The sequence below is a fragment of the Herpailurus yagouaroundi genome, unplaced genomic scaffold (genome assembly GCF_014898765.1).
Source record: "Herpailurus yagouaroundi ecotype Mexico unplaced genomic scaffold, PumYag 193, whole genome shotgun sequence".
Classification (NCBI taxonomy): domain Eukaryota; kingdom Metazoa; phylum Chordata; class Mammalia; order Carnivora; family Felidae; genus Herpailurus; species Herpailurus yagouaroundi.
The window spans coordinates 7,309,800-7,324,428 of NW_024412424.1; the positions used below are offsets into that span (position 1 = coordinate 7,309,800).

General features: G+C 45.8%; 2 protein-coding genes across 4 annotated transcripts in view; one reads left to right on the forward strand and one right to left on the reverse strand.

Annotated features, from left to right (window-relative positions):
* RHOA (ras homolog family member A) overlaps nucleotides 1–10,479 on the reverse strand; it is a 63,862-nt gene extending 53,383 nt beyond the window's left edge. The window contains exons 1-2 of one of the 2 annotated variants that reach the window (XM_040445360.1): nucleotides 10,291–10,478; nucleotides 5,235–5,312 (exon numbers count right to left, since the gene is read on the reverse strand). The gene's annotated coding sequence lies outside the window, so the exon portion shown is untranslated. Of the gene's footprint in view, nucleotides 1–5,234; nucleotides 5,313–10,290 lie in introns of both variants that reach the window. The other variant, XM_040445361.1, reaches the window with a different exon arrangement.
* A 189-nt stretch (nucleotides 10,480–10,668) lies between these two features.
* TCTA (T cell leukemia translocation altered) lies at nucleotides 10,669–14,007 on the forward strand. 2 transcript variants are annotated; one of them, XM_040445362.1, is made up of 4 exons: nucleotides 10,669–11,118; nucleotides 11,395–11,497; nucleotides 12,636–13,280; nucleotides 13,435–14,007. In XM_040445362.1, exons 1-3 carry the CDS (start codon nucleotides 10,896–10,898, stop codon nucleotides 12,676–12,678), a joined length of 369 nt encoding a protein of 122 aa, XP_040301296.1. In that variant the 5' UTR covers nucleotides 10,669–10,895; the 3' UTR covers nucleotides 12,679–13,280; nucleotides 13,435–14,007. The 2 variants fall into 2 exon arrangements, with proteins under 2 accessions (XP_040301296.1, XP_040301297.1); XM_040445363.1 differs by having other exon boundaries at nucleotides 10,677–11,118; nucleotides 11,443–11,497.
* Nucleotides 14,008–14,629: the final 622 nt, after the last annotated feature.

Below are 14,629 nucleotides of genomic sequence, written 5' to 3' on the forward strand. Positions count from 1 at the left end.
TCATGTTGTCATGCAACCATCACCACCATCTATCCCCATTAAAAAATTTTATTTAAAAAAATACTAATTAAAAAAGGCAAACTTAGGGGGTGGGGCGCCTGGGTGGCTCAGTCAGTTAAGCACTCAACTTCGGCTCAGGTCATGATCTTGTATTTCGTGAGTTCGAGCCCCACATTGGCCTCTGTGCCGACAGCTCAGAGCCTGGAGCCTGCTTCGGATTCTGTGTCTCCCTCTCCCTCTGCCTCTGCCCCTCCCCCGCTTATTCTCTCTCCCTCCCTCTCTCTCTCTCAAAAATAAATAAAAGCATTAAAAAAAATTTTAGGGGCGCCTGGGTGGCTCAGTCGGTTGGGTGGCCGACTTCGGCTCAGGTCATGATCTGTCGGTCCCTGAGTTCGAGCCCCGTGTCGGGCTCTGTGCTGACAGCTCAGAGCCTGGAGCCTGTTTCAGATTCTGTGTCTCCCTCTCTCTGACCCTCCCCTGTTCATGCTCTGTCTCTCCCTGTCTCAAAAATAAATAAAACGTTAAAAAAAATTTTTTTTTTTAAATTTTAAAGAAAACTTAAGGGGCACCTGGATGGCTCAGTAGGTTGAGTGCCCGACTCTTGATTTTGGCACAGGTAATGATCCCAGAGTCATGGGATCAAGCCCCATATTGGGTTCTGCACTGAACATTGAACATGCTTAAGATTCCCTCTCTCTCTCTCTCTCTCTCTCTGCCCCTCTCCCCGACCTACCCTCTCTCTTAAAAAAAAGGAGGGGGGGGCGCCTGGGTGGCTCTGTCGGTTAAGTTTCCAACACTTGATATGGGCTCAGGCCATGATCTCACAGTCATGAGACAGTCCTGCATGGGGCTCCACACTAAGCACCAACCCCACTTAGTACTCTCCTCCCTCAGCCCCCCACCCCCATTCTCTCTCTCAAAATAAAATAAACTTAAAAAAAAACCAAAAGGAATCTATCAGACTTAGAACAAGTATTTCTACTAAGGGAGAAAACTAGCATGCATTGAGCATCATGCTCTTCATATATTATTTCATCTAAAATTCCTATAAAATAGGGACGCCTGGGTGGCTCAGTCGGTTAAGCGGCCGACTTTGGCTCAGGTCATGATCTTGCGGTCCGTGAGTTCGAGCCCCGCGTCGGGCTCTGTGCTGACAGCTCGGAGCCTGGAGCCTGCTTCCGATTCTGTGTCTCCTTCTCTCTGACCCTCCCCCATTCATGTTCTGTCTCTCTCTGTCTCAAAAATAAATAAACGTTAAAAAAAAATTAAAAAAATAAAAATAAAAATAGAATAAAATAAAATTCCTATAAAATAAATGTAATCTTCATTTCACAGATACAGGTCCTAAGGCTCAAAGGAATAACCTGGTTAAAGGTATATACATACAGAGTTCTTCTATAGCAAAACTTCTTTGTCATTATAGGGTCATCAGCATTTTTGGTGAAGAGACTGGTAAGCATAGCTTCACTTTTGTTTTAAAAAAATTTTTTTAGGAGTGCCTGGGTGGCTCAGTCAGTTGGGCATCCAACTTCGGCTCGGGTCATGATCTCATAGCTTGTAAGTTCAAGCCCCACATCGGGCGGGCTCTGTGCTGACAGCTCAGAGCCTGGAGCCTGCTTCAGATCTTGTGTTTCCCTCTCTCTCTGTCCCTCCCCCACTCTCACTCTCTGTCTCTCAAAAGTGAATAAACATTAAAAAAAATTTTTTTTTAAATTTTTTAATGTTTATTTTTGAGAGAGATAGAATATGAGCAAGGAAGGGCCAGAAAGAGAGGGAGACACAGAATCTGAAGTAGCTTGATGTGGGGCTCGAACCCACCAACTGTGAGATCATGACCCAAGCTGAGGCATGAAGCTGGATGCTTAACCGACTGAGCCACCCAGGCACCTCTGTTTTTAAATACAATGTAGAAATACATAATTGAGAAAACAACTTTGAAACAGTCTCCCCTCTTGCAAGGGAGGCCATCAATCAAACCACCCTAATGCATTACTCAATGTACTGAAAGGAAAAATACTTTTAAACATTTTTTAAAATATTTATTTTGAAAGAGAGAAGACGACAATGCAGCAACAGCAGGAGAAGGGAGAATGAGCAGGGGAGAGGCACAGAGAGAGGGAGACAGAGAATCCCAAGCAGGCTCTACACTGTCAGCACAGAGCCCAATGTGGGGCTTGATCTCACAAACTGCGAGATCATGACCTGAGCTGAAATCTTGAGGTGGACACTCAACTGTCTGAGCCACCCAAACACCCCTTAAAGGAGAAATTTCAAGCCTTGTGGACAACAGAGTATATATGCAGTGGTGCTAGGCTAGTTGTCTTCTTATGCCCAGCAGTTGCACTGAGCTAATCTTACCATAGATCAGGGATTCAGGAAGCCATATCTTCCAATTTATTAGCAAAGCCTATGATCACTCATTTACAACATACTGTGAATCCCTCTACTACTGTTGTCATTCTTGTCCAAGCCCCAATCATCTGTCACTGAATTTAAACAGCCTCCAACAGATCTCCCTACCTCCATTTTTGCCACCCTGTAGTCTATTCTCCATACGTGAGCTAGAAATCTAAATAAATCAGATAACATTACTCCTGTTATACGAACCCTTTAATAGCTTTCCAATGCATTCTGAATAAACTCTAAATTCCCAGTTCCTAAAAGATCTGGCCCTTGCCTACCTATAAGACTATTTCTTCCACTTTTCCACTTGCTCTTTAGGCTCCAGCCATTCAAAAATTTTTTTTTTCCTTTGTTGTTCCCTAAAAAAGACAAGTCCATTCCTTACCTATCATCAGTCTCTCCTACTAGAACAATAACTCCATAAGCAGGACTATTCATATTTTTGTGACTATTTACACCTGAAGTTCTTTCTACTTTGTAACACTGAGAAAAGTAGATGGTATGATTCAAAACTAACACTTTTCAGTTCCAAATCAAACGTGCTCGTATTTTTAGGAATAAAGACACTGTAAAACAAACAAAAACTGTCTGAGGGCGGGGACTTTTTTTTTTTTAAATGTGAGAGTTAATTTATTTAAGTAACTTCTAAGCCTAAAGAGGGTTTGAACTCATTATCCCAAGTTCAACAGTTGCATGCTCTACGGGTGCCTGGGTGGCCCAGTTGGTTAGGTGTCTGCCTCTTAATTTTGGCTCAGGTCATGATCTTGTGGTTCATGAGATCAAGTCCCATGTCAAGTTTTGCATGGAGGCTGCTTGGGATTCTCTCTCTGCCCCTCCCCTGTGCGCATGCATGTGCTCACTCTCTCAAAATAAACTTAAAAAAAAAAAAAAAAAAAAAAGAGTTGTATGCTCTACCAACTGAGCCATCCAGGTGCCCTGAGGACAGGGACCTTCTTTGTTTTCTTCAGATGTGTTCCAGAACAGCATCTGACATGTAGTAGCTATTCAATAATTATTTGTTCAATGAATGAATGACAAAACCACAAACTAGCTTGTTCATTCTTCTTAGCATGCCAAGGAGGAGTTCAAAGCCAACCAAAACCACTATCACTGTATGCCTTCACTGCCAGGTACCCCATTTCACCAAATAAGAATATTCACCTCCATGGATAAAAGAGATATGTGTGTGTGTACACACACATGCACACACACATACACAATGGAATATTACTCAGCCATCAGAAAGAATGAAATCTTGCCACTTGCAATGACATGGATAGAGCTAGAATGTATTACACTAAGCGAAATAAGTAAATCAGAGAAAGACAAATACCATATTATTTCACTTATGTGGAATTTAAGAAACAATACAGATGAACATATGGGGATGGGGGAGGGTGGAGAGAAGAGAGAGAAACAAGCCACAAGAGATTCTTAATGACAGAGAACTATGGGTTGATGGAAGCAGGGGGGTGGGAGATGGGTTAAATAGGTGATGGCTGATATGATACCAAGGAGGGCACTTATGATGAGCAGTGGGTATTATATGTATCGTGTGTAAGTGATGAATCACAGAATTCTACTCCTGGAGCCAATACTGCACTGTATATTAACTAAAATATAAATTAAAAAAATAAAACAAACAAGTTGGAAAAAAATAAACAATATTCATCCCCATCACAGCTCACTTCTTCATATAGAGTTCCCTCAGACCCAAAGAGAACAGAAAAAGGCGATCAAAACAGTACCGACTAGGATATATACCACGGTATCAATCAAATTAAGATTATCTCTAACAATTTCCTTTACTTGTAATTAGTTTAAATATCTAAAGAACCCCTGGACGGATCTTATACCAGCTGTTAACGTTGGTCCCACCTAAGCCAGTATCACTCTGACCCCTCTGGTAAGAGGGAAGATTGTCCTCTGATCTTCATTCTCTACCTGACTCATTTGCCACTGATAATTAGATAGATATACCCACAACATAAGCTGTGGATAAATGTATAACTACTGAAAAAAACGAAAACTTGGGGCGCCTGGGTGGCTCAGTCGGGTAAGCATCCGACTTCGGCTCAGGTCATGATCTCACAGTTCGTGGGTTTGAGCCCCACACCAGGCTCTGTGCTGACAGCTCACAGCCTGGAGCCTGCTTCGGATTCTGTGTCTCCCTCTCTCTCTGCTCCTCCCCCACTCATGCTCTGTCTCTCTCTCTCAAAAATAAATAAACATTAAAAAAAATTAAAAATGAAAACTTAAAGATGAAAACTAGGAGCGCCTGGTTGGCTTAGTTAAGCACCCGATTCTTAATTTCAGCTCAGGTCATCATCTCACAGTTCGTGAGATCGAGCCCCAAATCGGGCTCTGTGCTGACAGCATGGAGCCTTCTTGGGATTCCCTCTCTCCCTTTCTCTCTCTGCCCACCATCGCCCCTGCAAGAGTGACCGTCTGTGCACATGTGCACTCTCTCTCTCTCAAAATAAACTTTAAAGATGAAAAACAGAAGGAATAAGATGGGAATGGTCCAGATGTAAAAGAGGTATGTGTACAACACAGTGAATTTCATCTCCTTTAAGAGAGAGATTAGGAAATCTATCTTCATCTAAAAAAGAAATACCACTTAAAAGTAAAAAAGTTAGAGGAGTACCTTATGGAGAGGTGGGAGAATAAGACTAGAAAGAAAAGGTATGGAGTAAGATAAAGAACTCAAGATTGGTGAAGAGAATCGTTAACAGTAATGCACTGACATTTCTCCAGAATTTACTTTAATATATAATAATCTCTCTTTCATGGGAAAAGAGAAATAAAATAAGAGGTTTCTATGTACATACCTTACAAATGTGCTGCAAGACCCACGGCCTGTGTGCCAGAAGTTTTACAAGTGCCTTGAACTTCTCAGATGAAAGGCACTATAAAAATATAAAAATATCAGGAATTATGTCTATTCAATTTACAATGAAAAAAATCAAAACACAGGATGTAAACAGGCTTGCCCAAAGTTCCCTGTAATTTAGAATTCAGGAGAGGGGAAGAAGTATAGAATTTAATCTTTGATTGGTATATCATCAAATATATCACATTTATACAAGTTTTAGCCTCCTTTACTTAAAAGGTACACAACCTTATCTTACAAATATTACAAATACTGCCCTTTTAAAAGCAAAAAGCAAAAGAATCCTACATAAATTAATTTTCCAACATTATAAAAATTTTCAAACCAGAGTGAAGTTGAATCTTACAATGAACACCTGTAACCCTACCACCTACACTACCACAAACATTTATTTAAATAACTTGTTTTATCTACTTACATATTCTTAATACAGGTATTAGAGAAATTACAGGCTGAAAGGCAACTGTCAGAAAAATCAATGGTTTCAAAAAAAAAAAAAAAGGATGAAGTCATTAGGTTAAGGAAGGTAATTATTCAGAAATCCTGATATTTTTGTCAAAGATGATCAATATTACTTTACTGTTTAAAGTCAGAAAAGAGGGACACCTGGCTGGCTCAGTTGGAAGAATGTATGACTCTTGATCTCAGGTTGAGTTTGAGCCCCACACTGGGTGTAGAGATTAAACTTTTTAAAAAAAATTTTTTTAATGTTTATTCATTTTTGAGAGATGGAGACAGAGCATGAGTGGAGGAGGGGCAGAGAGAGAGAGGGAGACACAGAATCTGAAGCAGGTTCCAGGCTCTAAGCTGTCAGCACAGAACCCGATGCGGGGCTCGAACTCACAGACCACAAGATCATGACCTGAGTGAGCTGCAGTTGGACATTTAACCAACTGAGCCACCCAGGCGCCCCTAAACATTTTTTAATTTCTTTTTCTTTCTTTCTTTTTTTATTTTTACTGTTATTCATTATTGAGAGACAGAGAAAGAGCACAAGTTGGGGAGGGGCAGAGAGAGAAGGAGACACAGAATCTAAAACAGGCTCCAGGATCTGAGCTGTCAGCGCAGAGCACAACGCAGGGCTCGAACCCACAAACCGTGAGATCATGACCTGAGCCAACTGAGCCACCCAGGCGCCCCTAAACGTTTTTTATGTCTATTTATTTAGTTTTGAGTGAGAGAAAAAGAGGGAGATAGAGCGTGGGACAAGTTGGGGAGGGGCAGAGAGAGAGAGAGGGAGACACAGGATCTGAAGCAAGCTCCAGGCTCCAGCTGTCAGCACAGAGCCCAACACAGGACTCGAACCCATGAACTGCGAGATCATGACCTGAGCCAAAGTCAGAAGCTTAACTGACTGAGCCACCCAGACGCCCCTTAAACTTTTAAAACATAAAGTCAGAATGGACTCCGATCTTAGTGAGGGATTCTAGTTATTTAATATCAAATCATATCATTCCCCTGCTAAAAAACATCTAATGATTTCTCATCTCAGGACAAACCCAAAGAACTTCCTATATCCTAAAAGCCTCAACATGATCTGGTCTCTGGTCACCTCTCTTTCATTTTACCTTCTTCTTCTCCCTTTACACCACTCCAAACATTTCAGTTGCTTATGTTCTTCTTTCTACCTTCACTTGAATAGTAAGATACTATTATAAACATGCCTAATTAAACGTATTTACTTTATCCACCCCCTTCACAAAAAAAAAAAAAAAAAATCAAGCTCAGTTTGAGACAAACTGCAAACTGGCTAAGATGTAACAGTGTATCTCCTATTCTGACCATTGTTAACTATAAAATGTTATTCAGAATCATCTGGAAGAACCACCAATAAATTCAGACCAACACCCAGAATGAGCAGCTTCAATGCCTACCTGATTTTTAGTCACATGACTACCATAATTATGAGTATACAAGGTCTTCACTTAATACTGCAGTACCACAGACTATAAATGAGTCATTTGAAATAGAAACACTTGAAATAGGAATTTTACATTAATTACGAACTTTAAACTATCTTGGAAATTTTAATTTAGTAATCTCACAAGTACTTAACAGTGAGCATATACCCAAAGATCAAGAGTGTAGTTAAGACACATTAACACAATTTTACAATTTAGTTACGTTAATGTGTAGGTGCAGGCAAACTAAGTTCCACTGGCCAGGGGCATAAAGGGATAAAGTGGTACAGGAAGGTTAAGTAACTTTTAGTTACCTTTTACTACTATAAACATATGTGATTAAAATCCAGTGAGTATGTACCATTTAGCTTTATCACTAGTAGCCATAATGCAATAAAACCCAAAGCCCTGTCTATAGAAGCTCAGCATGCCCAGATTAGTTCTCTTAGAAGTTGAAATATCAGTCTTCCTTCTGAGTTAACATAAATCTCAGCTCTAGGACAACTAAGAAAACCCTAAGTAGCAACTTCTCTGGTCACTGCTTCAACTCCACTAACTCCTTGAGGAAACACCTCAAGATCTACCTGTTTTCACTCTAATATGAATGAAGACTATGAGAATACTCCAGCAAAACCACTACCACACACATAATACACAGGGAACTATTTACTTGATATGTGCAGTTTCTCTCCATCCCACCTCAAATCAATAGTCAAAACAGCCCTCAGTCACATGACAACATCTTAGCCTGACCTAATTATGTGGGATTTGGAACAGAGGAGTCTGGGCCTCCCTGTGGAAGAAGCTTGTCCCTAAGAAGACCCAAACACCGAAAGCCAAAACTAGGCCAAGCAGGGACCCTGTATATTCATTTATCTATTTCAATCAACGGCTGCAGGACCACCCAGTTGCAGGGAGGAGAGTGTTGTTTAAGGCTAAATAACTGAAATTTGTTTAGAAAATGAATTTTTCGGGGTGCCAGGGTGGCTAAGTCGGTTGGGCGTCCAACTTCAGCTCAGGTAATGATCTGGCAGTTTGTGAGTTCGAGCCCCGCATCAGGCTCTGTGCTAACAGCTCAGAGCCTGTAGCCTGCTTCTTGTTCAGTGTCTCCCTCTCTCTGCCCCTCCCCCTCTCAGGCTGTGTCTCTCCTCTCTCTCTCTCTCTCAAAAATAAACATTAAAAAAAATTTTTTTAATGAATTTTTCAGATTCTCACAACATATCAGTAATACATAAATGGAGAAAGCACTGGAAACAAGTTGTTAAATCCTGAATTTTTACTTAACTCTAAGCAAGCTGTTTAGGAGTACAAGGAAAATACCACACAGACAAAATAGTTTTGGCCTGTACGTGACTAGACATATAACGTTGGTATATTTACAAAAGTCTCTGGAATTCAGTTTCCTCATCTGCAAATGGGGATGGACTATAGAAGTCCTGAAGATTCCTTTCGGGTCTAAAATTCTGGATCTATGAAAAAGTCAGTGGGTCCCTATTTTCTTCTCTCTAGTACAGACTTTTATGAGAACAGAGGTGATAACTCTAGGACTAGACTGACTTAAAGCAAGTTGTCTTCTATTTTGTCACGTCCCCATGGGCCACCAGTGCTCTACAAAAGTAGATGGTACTATTCTTAAAAAAATTTTTTTTTTCAACGTTTATTTATTTTTGGGACAGAGAGAGACAGAGCATGAACGGGGGAGGGGCAGAGAGAGAGGGAGACACAGAATCGGAAACAGGCTCCAGGCTCTGAGCCATCAGCCCAGAGCCTGACGCGGGGCTCGAACTCACGGACCGCGAGATCGTGACCTGGCTGAAGTCGGACGCTTAACCGACTGCGCCACCCAGGCGCCCCTAGATGGTACTATTCTTAAGATAATTTATCAAAAGAGATCCTTTAGTAAGTTATCCTTCACAATTAGGAATTAGTCTTGTACCTTCAGTCCAAACAATGTCACTCGTGCCCAAAGCTCAAACCGGTATGTTCAAAACGACAATCATGCAATAGTACACACACCTTACACATTTGGGTGTTTGACACTGAATGGTTGAAAAATTCTCACCACATATAACATTTTTAAGACATTTTTTAAAGTATTTTTCCCCTTCAGATCTGGCAGGGAGGACTATAATGTGATTATACACCTGCAAGAAACATTTACTTCAAAAGACAATCTTAAACACAAAAAGAACCAAACAAGTCACTAACGCTGGTAAAAATTTTAAATCAGGACCATTAAAAAACACAAGTGGAACCAATTCTGAGGCAAAAAGGATGCCAGTTTTCCACCGCAGACTACTAAACATGCTTTTGACCAAATCGATTTAACTGCCAACAGTGCTATTTAATAATGATGCCTCGTAACTGAGTCAATCGGTAACTAAGGATATGTTTAGGTGATTCCTAATCAAGGTAGTAACTGAGACTAAGCAAAATTGCAAATCAATACTTTATTTCGATACAACATAGTTTAAGTCATGAAAAAAATGTCTAACAGGAAAACGTCCTTTCAATACCCAAGAATCCTAACCCATAAGATTTCAACACTACCTTTTTACTTACACAATCTCCGAGAGTACTACATTTAAAAAGAAAATGTACCCAAAACATAACTGGGCTTCACCCAGTATAAAACGGTGATTCATGTTTCATATTCAATGTAAAGCCAAAATGGAGTTGTAAAGAGTTTCTTTCCCATTTCAACTCCGACAGCCACGCGCACTTCGCAGGGGCCGGCTGCACCGCGCGGTTGCCGGGCCCGGCTCGAAGCCCCCGCCCTGCCCGGCGCAGCCGTGAGAGAGAGGAAGCGCCGGGGACCGCGGGCGGGCGGCTGGGGCTCCACCAGGCCTGGCCGGGCGGGGGAAGGGGCGCGGGAGGCCGCGGGGCGCGCTTCCGGGGACTGCGCGGGCGGGGCCGCTTCTTTGGGGAGCGGGGCCCCGGCCGGGAGGCAGGGGCCGGGACCCAGGGGCAGCCAGCCGAGAGCAGCAGGTGGGGCGCGGCCGCGGAGGGGCGGCGGGCGGGCTGGCGGCCGGAAGAGTGCCGGGCGGGCGGGCCCCGGGCGCCGCGGCGCCAGGAGGGTACCCTCTCGCTCACCTCAGGCGACGACTCGCAATCCGACCTCTCCACGCCAAGGACGCCTGTCCGCGAGTAGCAAGCTCGGAGACTAGGGCGGGTGGCTGAGGAAACGGAGGCAGACTAACGAGAGAACCGACGGAGGACGGCGGGCGGCGGGCGGGGAGCTCGAGCGAGCGAGGGCGGTCGGCGGCGGGAGGGCGGGGAGCAACGTGCGCGCTCCCGTGTGCCAGCGGGCTCGAGCCAGCCCCAGTCTCGGCCCCGCGCACGCGCGCGCACTCACAGCTCAGCTACGATTGCTCAGGAGCGCGTCCACGCCCTAAAGGCAAGGCGCTTAACCAATCACTGCAGCCGCGTGGGGCATCACGGGAACTCCAGGGCTATAAAAGACCTGGTTGCTATTTTATGCTTCACGACTCACTCATCCTTTAAGTAAGCAGGGTGGGGCAGGGTGCGCGTGCGCGGTTTTAATACTCCTCCCTAAACTGCCAACTCTTCGCGCAAGCGAAGTAGCCTAGCCTTGCCTAGTTTTACGCGTGCGCACTAACGGCCCTGGCCCCGGAAGACCAGACGCCTGCGCAGTCGGAACTACGGTGACAGTCCCCCGGGTGGGGTATGGGCCAGTCATGGCGGAGCCTTGGTCTGGGCAGTCCTTGCAGGCTCTTCCGACCACGGTGTTGGGCGCGCTGGGCACCCTGGGCAGCGAGTTCCTGCGGGAGTGGGAGGCGCAGGACATGCGCGTGACCCTCTTCAAGCTGCTGCTACTCTGGTTGGTGTTAAGTCTCCTGGGCATCCAGCTGGCGTGGGGGTTCTACGGGAGCACGGTGACAGGGCTGTATCACCGCCCAGGTGAGGCTCCCCACCCCCCACTGGACTCCATCATTGGGCTCCCCAGAACCCCCTAGACTACCACTGATCCCCTAAGGACCACATCACAGCTTAACTCTGCACCCTAATCCATGCCAACATACCATTTCATGCCAGAAACCCCGGTCCACCCATCACATTTTAACTTCCTTTGAACCTCAATCAGACAATACCGCTAGTCCCTTTAGGGCCCCCACGAGACTCTTCACCAAACACCGCCACTGGCCTCAAACCTGACCTGGGCTGATACCTGCTCAGATCCCCACCCCCAGCCTGCTGCAGCTCTGGATGTGTTCCTGCCCCCAGGTCTGGGCGGCCAGAACGGATCCACACCTGATGGCTCCACGCATTTCACTTCGTGGTGAGTAAATCTGTGCCCATCACAACCCCATGCTTGGCAGGCAGAGGATAGGCCTGTGCTGATAACAGGGATGGGGGCGAGAAGTTCTCAGGGTAGAAGTCCACTAGTTTAGTGGTCTTTACAGCAAGCCCCAAGGTCTTCAACTGGAGCTCAGACTCTAATTTCTGAACAGCCCACCAATATGCTGTTCAGCATGCTGCCTGTGGGGCTATTGTCACAATTTCAGAGATGAGCTGGCAAGTCTGTTGGGTTCCACTCTAGTGCAAGCCCTTCAGTTAGAAAGGCAGGAGCCTATGTCCTTACTGCACTTACTGGCAACATCAGGTCAGCCTCCTCATCTGTAAAACATCTACTCACTAATCAGAGCATTCATTCAACTAATTTCTGAGCTCCTTCTATATGAGGGGTGTGGTGTGGTGTGGTGGGGGGAGAGGAGGGCAACTAGGTCCAGAGAACAAGGACAACCCAGGGGGGTTACCTTTATCCTGTTTATAGGGGGAGCCAGAGATTTAAAAGGGAGGGCAACAAAAAAATAATAAAAGGGAAGGGCAGCGGTGTGGGGGCAAGGGTAGTCAAGAGTTTTCTCGCAAAACAGACACCTAAACTAATGGCAAAGGCTAGGGAGTAAGTGTACCAGGCAAAGAAAATTGATAGAATAAGGCCCAGGGCAAGAACAAGGGTGTCATATTGGAAGGATAGACAAAGCTGTGACACTGGAGCTCAAACATGAAGGCATTGGCGGGACCCACAATACCCTATGCCAAATTTCAGGAAGCTATTGAAGGACTCAGCAAGGCTATGGCCTGATCTAATTTGTCTTTATAACTGCCTGTTTCATGGCAAGAAAAGGGGTCCAGTAGAGAAGGCAAGAGGCCAGTTAGGATGCCTGCCACTGTCCAGGTCCTGAGCAACTTGGGGAAGGATAGGAATACCATAAGGTAGGAACCAGGAGGAAAAACTTGTCTTCAGGGGAAAGGTGAGGGACCCAGTGTGGGCTGTGGGAACTTAGTACAGAGATATAGATTGTAGTGTGGCTTTACTGAGCCCACCTCAGCCCCTACAGGGCTAGAGAGAGCCAATCTCAGGGACTGTTGTGCTGCCTGTGGAATAATCCTTTTCTCTTTTCCATCACTTTTAGGGAAACAACAGCAAATGAACCTCTCAAAACCCACAGAGAATAAGGGAAGGCAGCAGAGGGATCTCCAGGGACATCACCGGGTCTGCTGGTTCCCACACTGGGTTCTGCTGCTGCCCAGACCCCAGAGACTGCATGGGGGGAGGGGTTGGGGGCAGGGAGTACCCCAGTGCTTGAAGACCTGGCCCTCCACTGCTCTTGGCCTTGCCTCCAGCAGCTCCAGGCATTGGGCCAGTAAAGTTTGCCTCTACCCAGATCTGGGTGCCTTAAGGAGAGAAGACATGTTCCTCCTCTCTCAGGGGTCAGCTCAGGAGGAGCCTCTGGGTTGGGGAGGCCAACAGTCCATTTTCTGCCTTGGCTTTTTCCTGTCCCCCTTCCAATCTGCTGGGATGTGACCCCATAGAAATTTCCTTGAGAAGAAACTTGAGGTTGACAGCTCTGGGGTTTGTAAGGGAAGTCTGTTTTCTCCTAAGCTCTTGAATTTGTTTTTGCTTTGTTGGCAGGGAGCCAGGAAAGACTGGCCTAGACATGGCCTTATACTCTATGGTTACTTAGCTGGCCATTCAAGTGTAAGGCAGGGGGCGCTGGCACTACCTGGACGTGGAGGCACCAAACACCCACTTCCCTAGCCCATCCAGAGCTTTTCAGGTGTGAGTCAGGCTATGGAAATTGTCCTTTCCTGAATATTAACTCATTTATACTCTTCTCAATCCTTGTTGGGAGGTTGGGTGCCTGAAAGACGCTAAGCCCCAAGGGTGACCTTCCACCCCCACCCATGGGGTTGTACCCTGTCCCCTCACAGAGAGGTACTAAGCAGTTACCGCTGAGTGGCTCTGCCACTTCATCACTTCCCATCTTGACCCGGAACCACAAGAGCTTCATCCTAAGAGGCCACAGGCTCAGCTCGTCCCCACTAGCACCATCTCAGCCCCCAAGAACCCTCCCTCAACAGCCGGGAAGAACCACAGGCTGGGCAGGCCTGCCACTTACACAGTGGGCCAGGGGAGCTTCCAAAGGTGTGGGAGGCACATGCCAGTTTCTGAAAGCAGCATGACCCTAGAACTGCCTCCCTTCCTGAAGGCTGTATTTCTATACTTGTTTGTGCTGGACCACCAGCTACCTCAGTATCCCGCTGCCTGCTTCCTCTATCCATCTGGCAGCCTTTGGCTAGGCCACCTTTGCAGCAGAAACACACTGGAAGTAGGACTACACTGAACTTGTGTACGTGTATCTACTTTGGAGGTATCTTCTGACTGGTAGGATGATGGTTTTGCAGCCTCAGGCCTACCCACTGACACCACCACACATAGAATCAGGGTCTCACATTTTACCCCAGGTTCAGCTGAGGATGTGGCTTATTAAACTTGGAAGTGCATCAGTTGTGTGGTTATTCAGACAGGACAAGGGTGTGCATGCACAGGGAAAACTGGAAAGGGAACACTTGGGGCTACTGCCCCTCAGCGCACAGAATGCAATGACTTGCAGAGGTGGAGAAATGACACCAGCTCTCTGGAGGAGCAGTGGTGGGTGCCCAATAGGGAGGGGGCACTATCCTCACTAGTTTTTATAGACCTGGCCCTCTCAAGGAGAATCCACTCTAAGCCTGCCTCAGAGGCCAGGCAAGGAGGCATTAGGCTGGCACGCCAGCAATCATGTGGACACAGGAAAATGAAGCTAGAAACTCTGGCAAGCAAGAAGAAAGGAAGCTCGCTTAATGTTTTGTTAGAAGTCAGTGGAGTCCAGTAATGGGCCCCAGGGGCAAAGGTCAGCCCAGGGTAAGGCAGGTCCAGGAGGAGGCCCAGTGTGCTCTACAACAGCCCTGGGGCTCAGAACAGATGGTGAGCCTGGCATGGTTTGCTACTAAGCAGCAGGCTGGGATAACTTGGGAATGTAGAAGAGTGAGTCTGTGTCCCCTCAGCTTTCCCAAGTTTACACAGGCACAATGGCCCTACAGGGCCAAGCCTTTGTGAGTCAGGAATCATTCCTGCCTAGGGAGA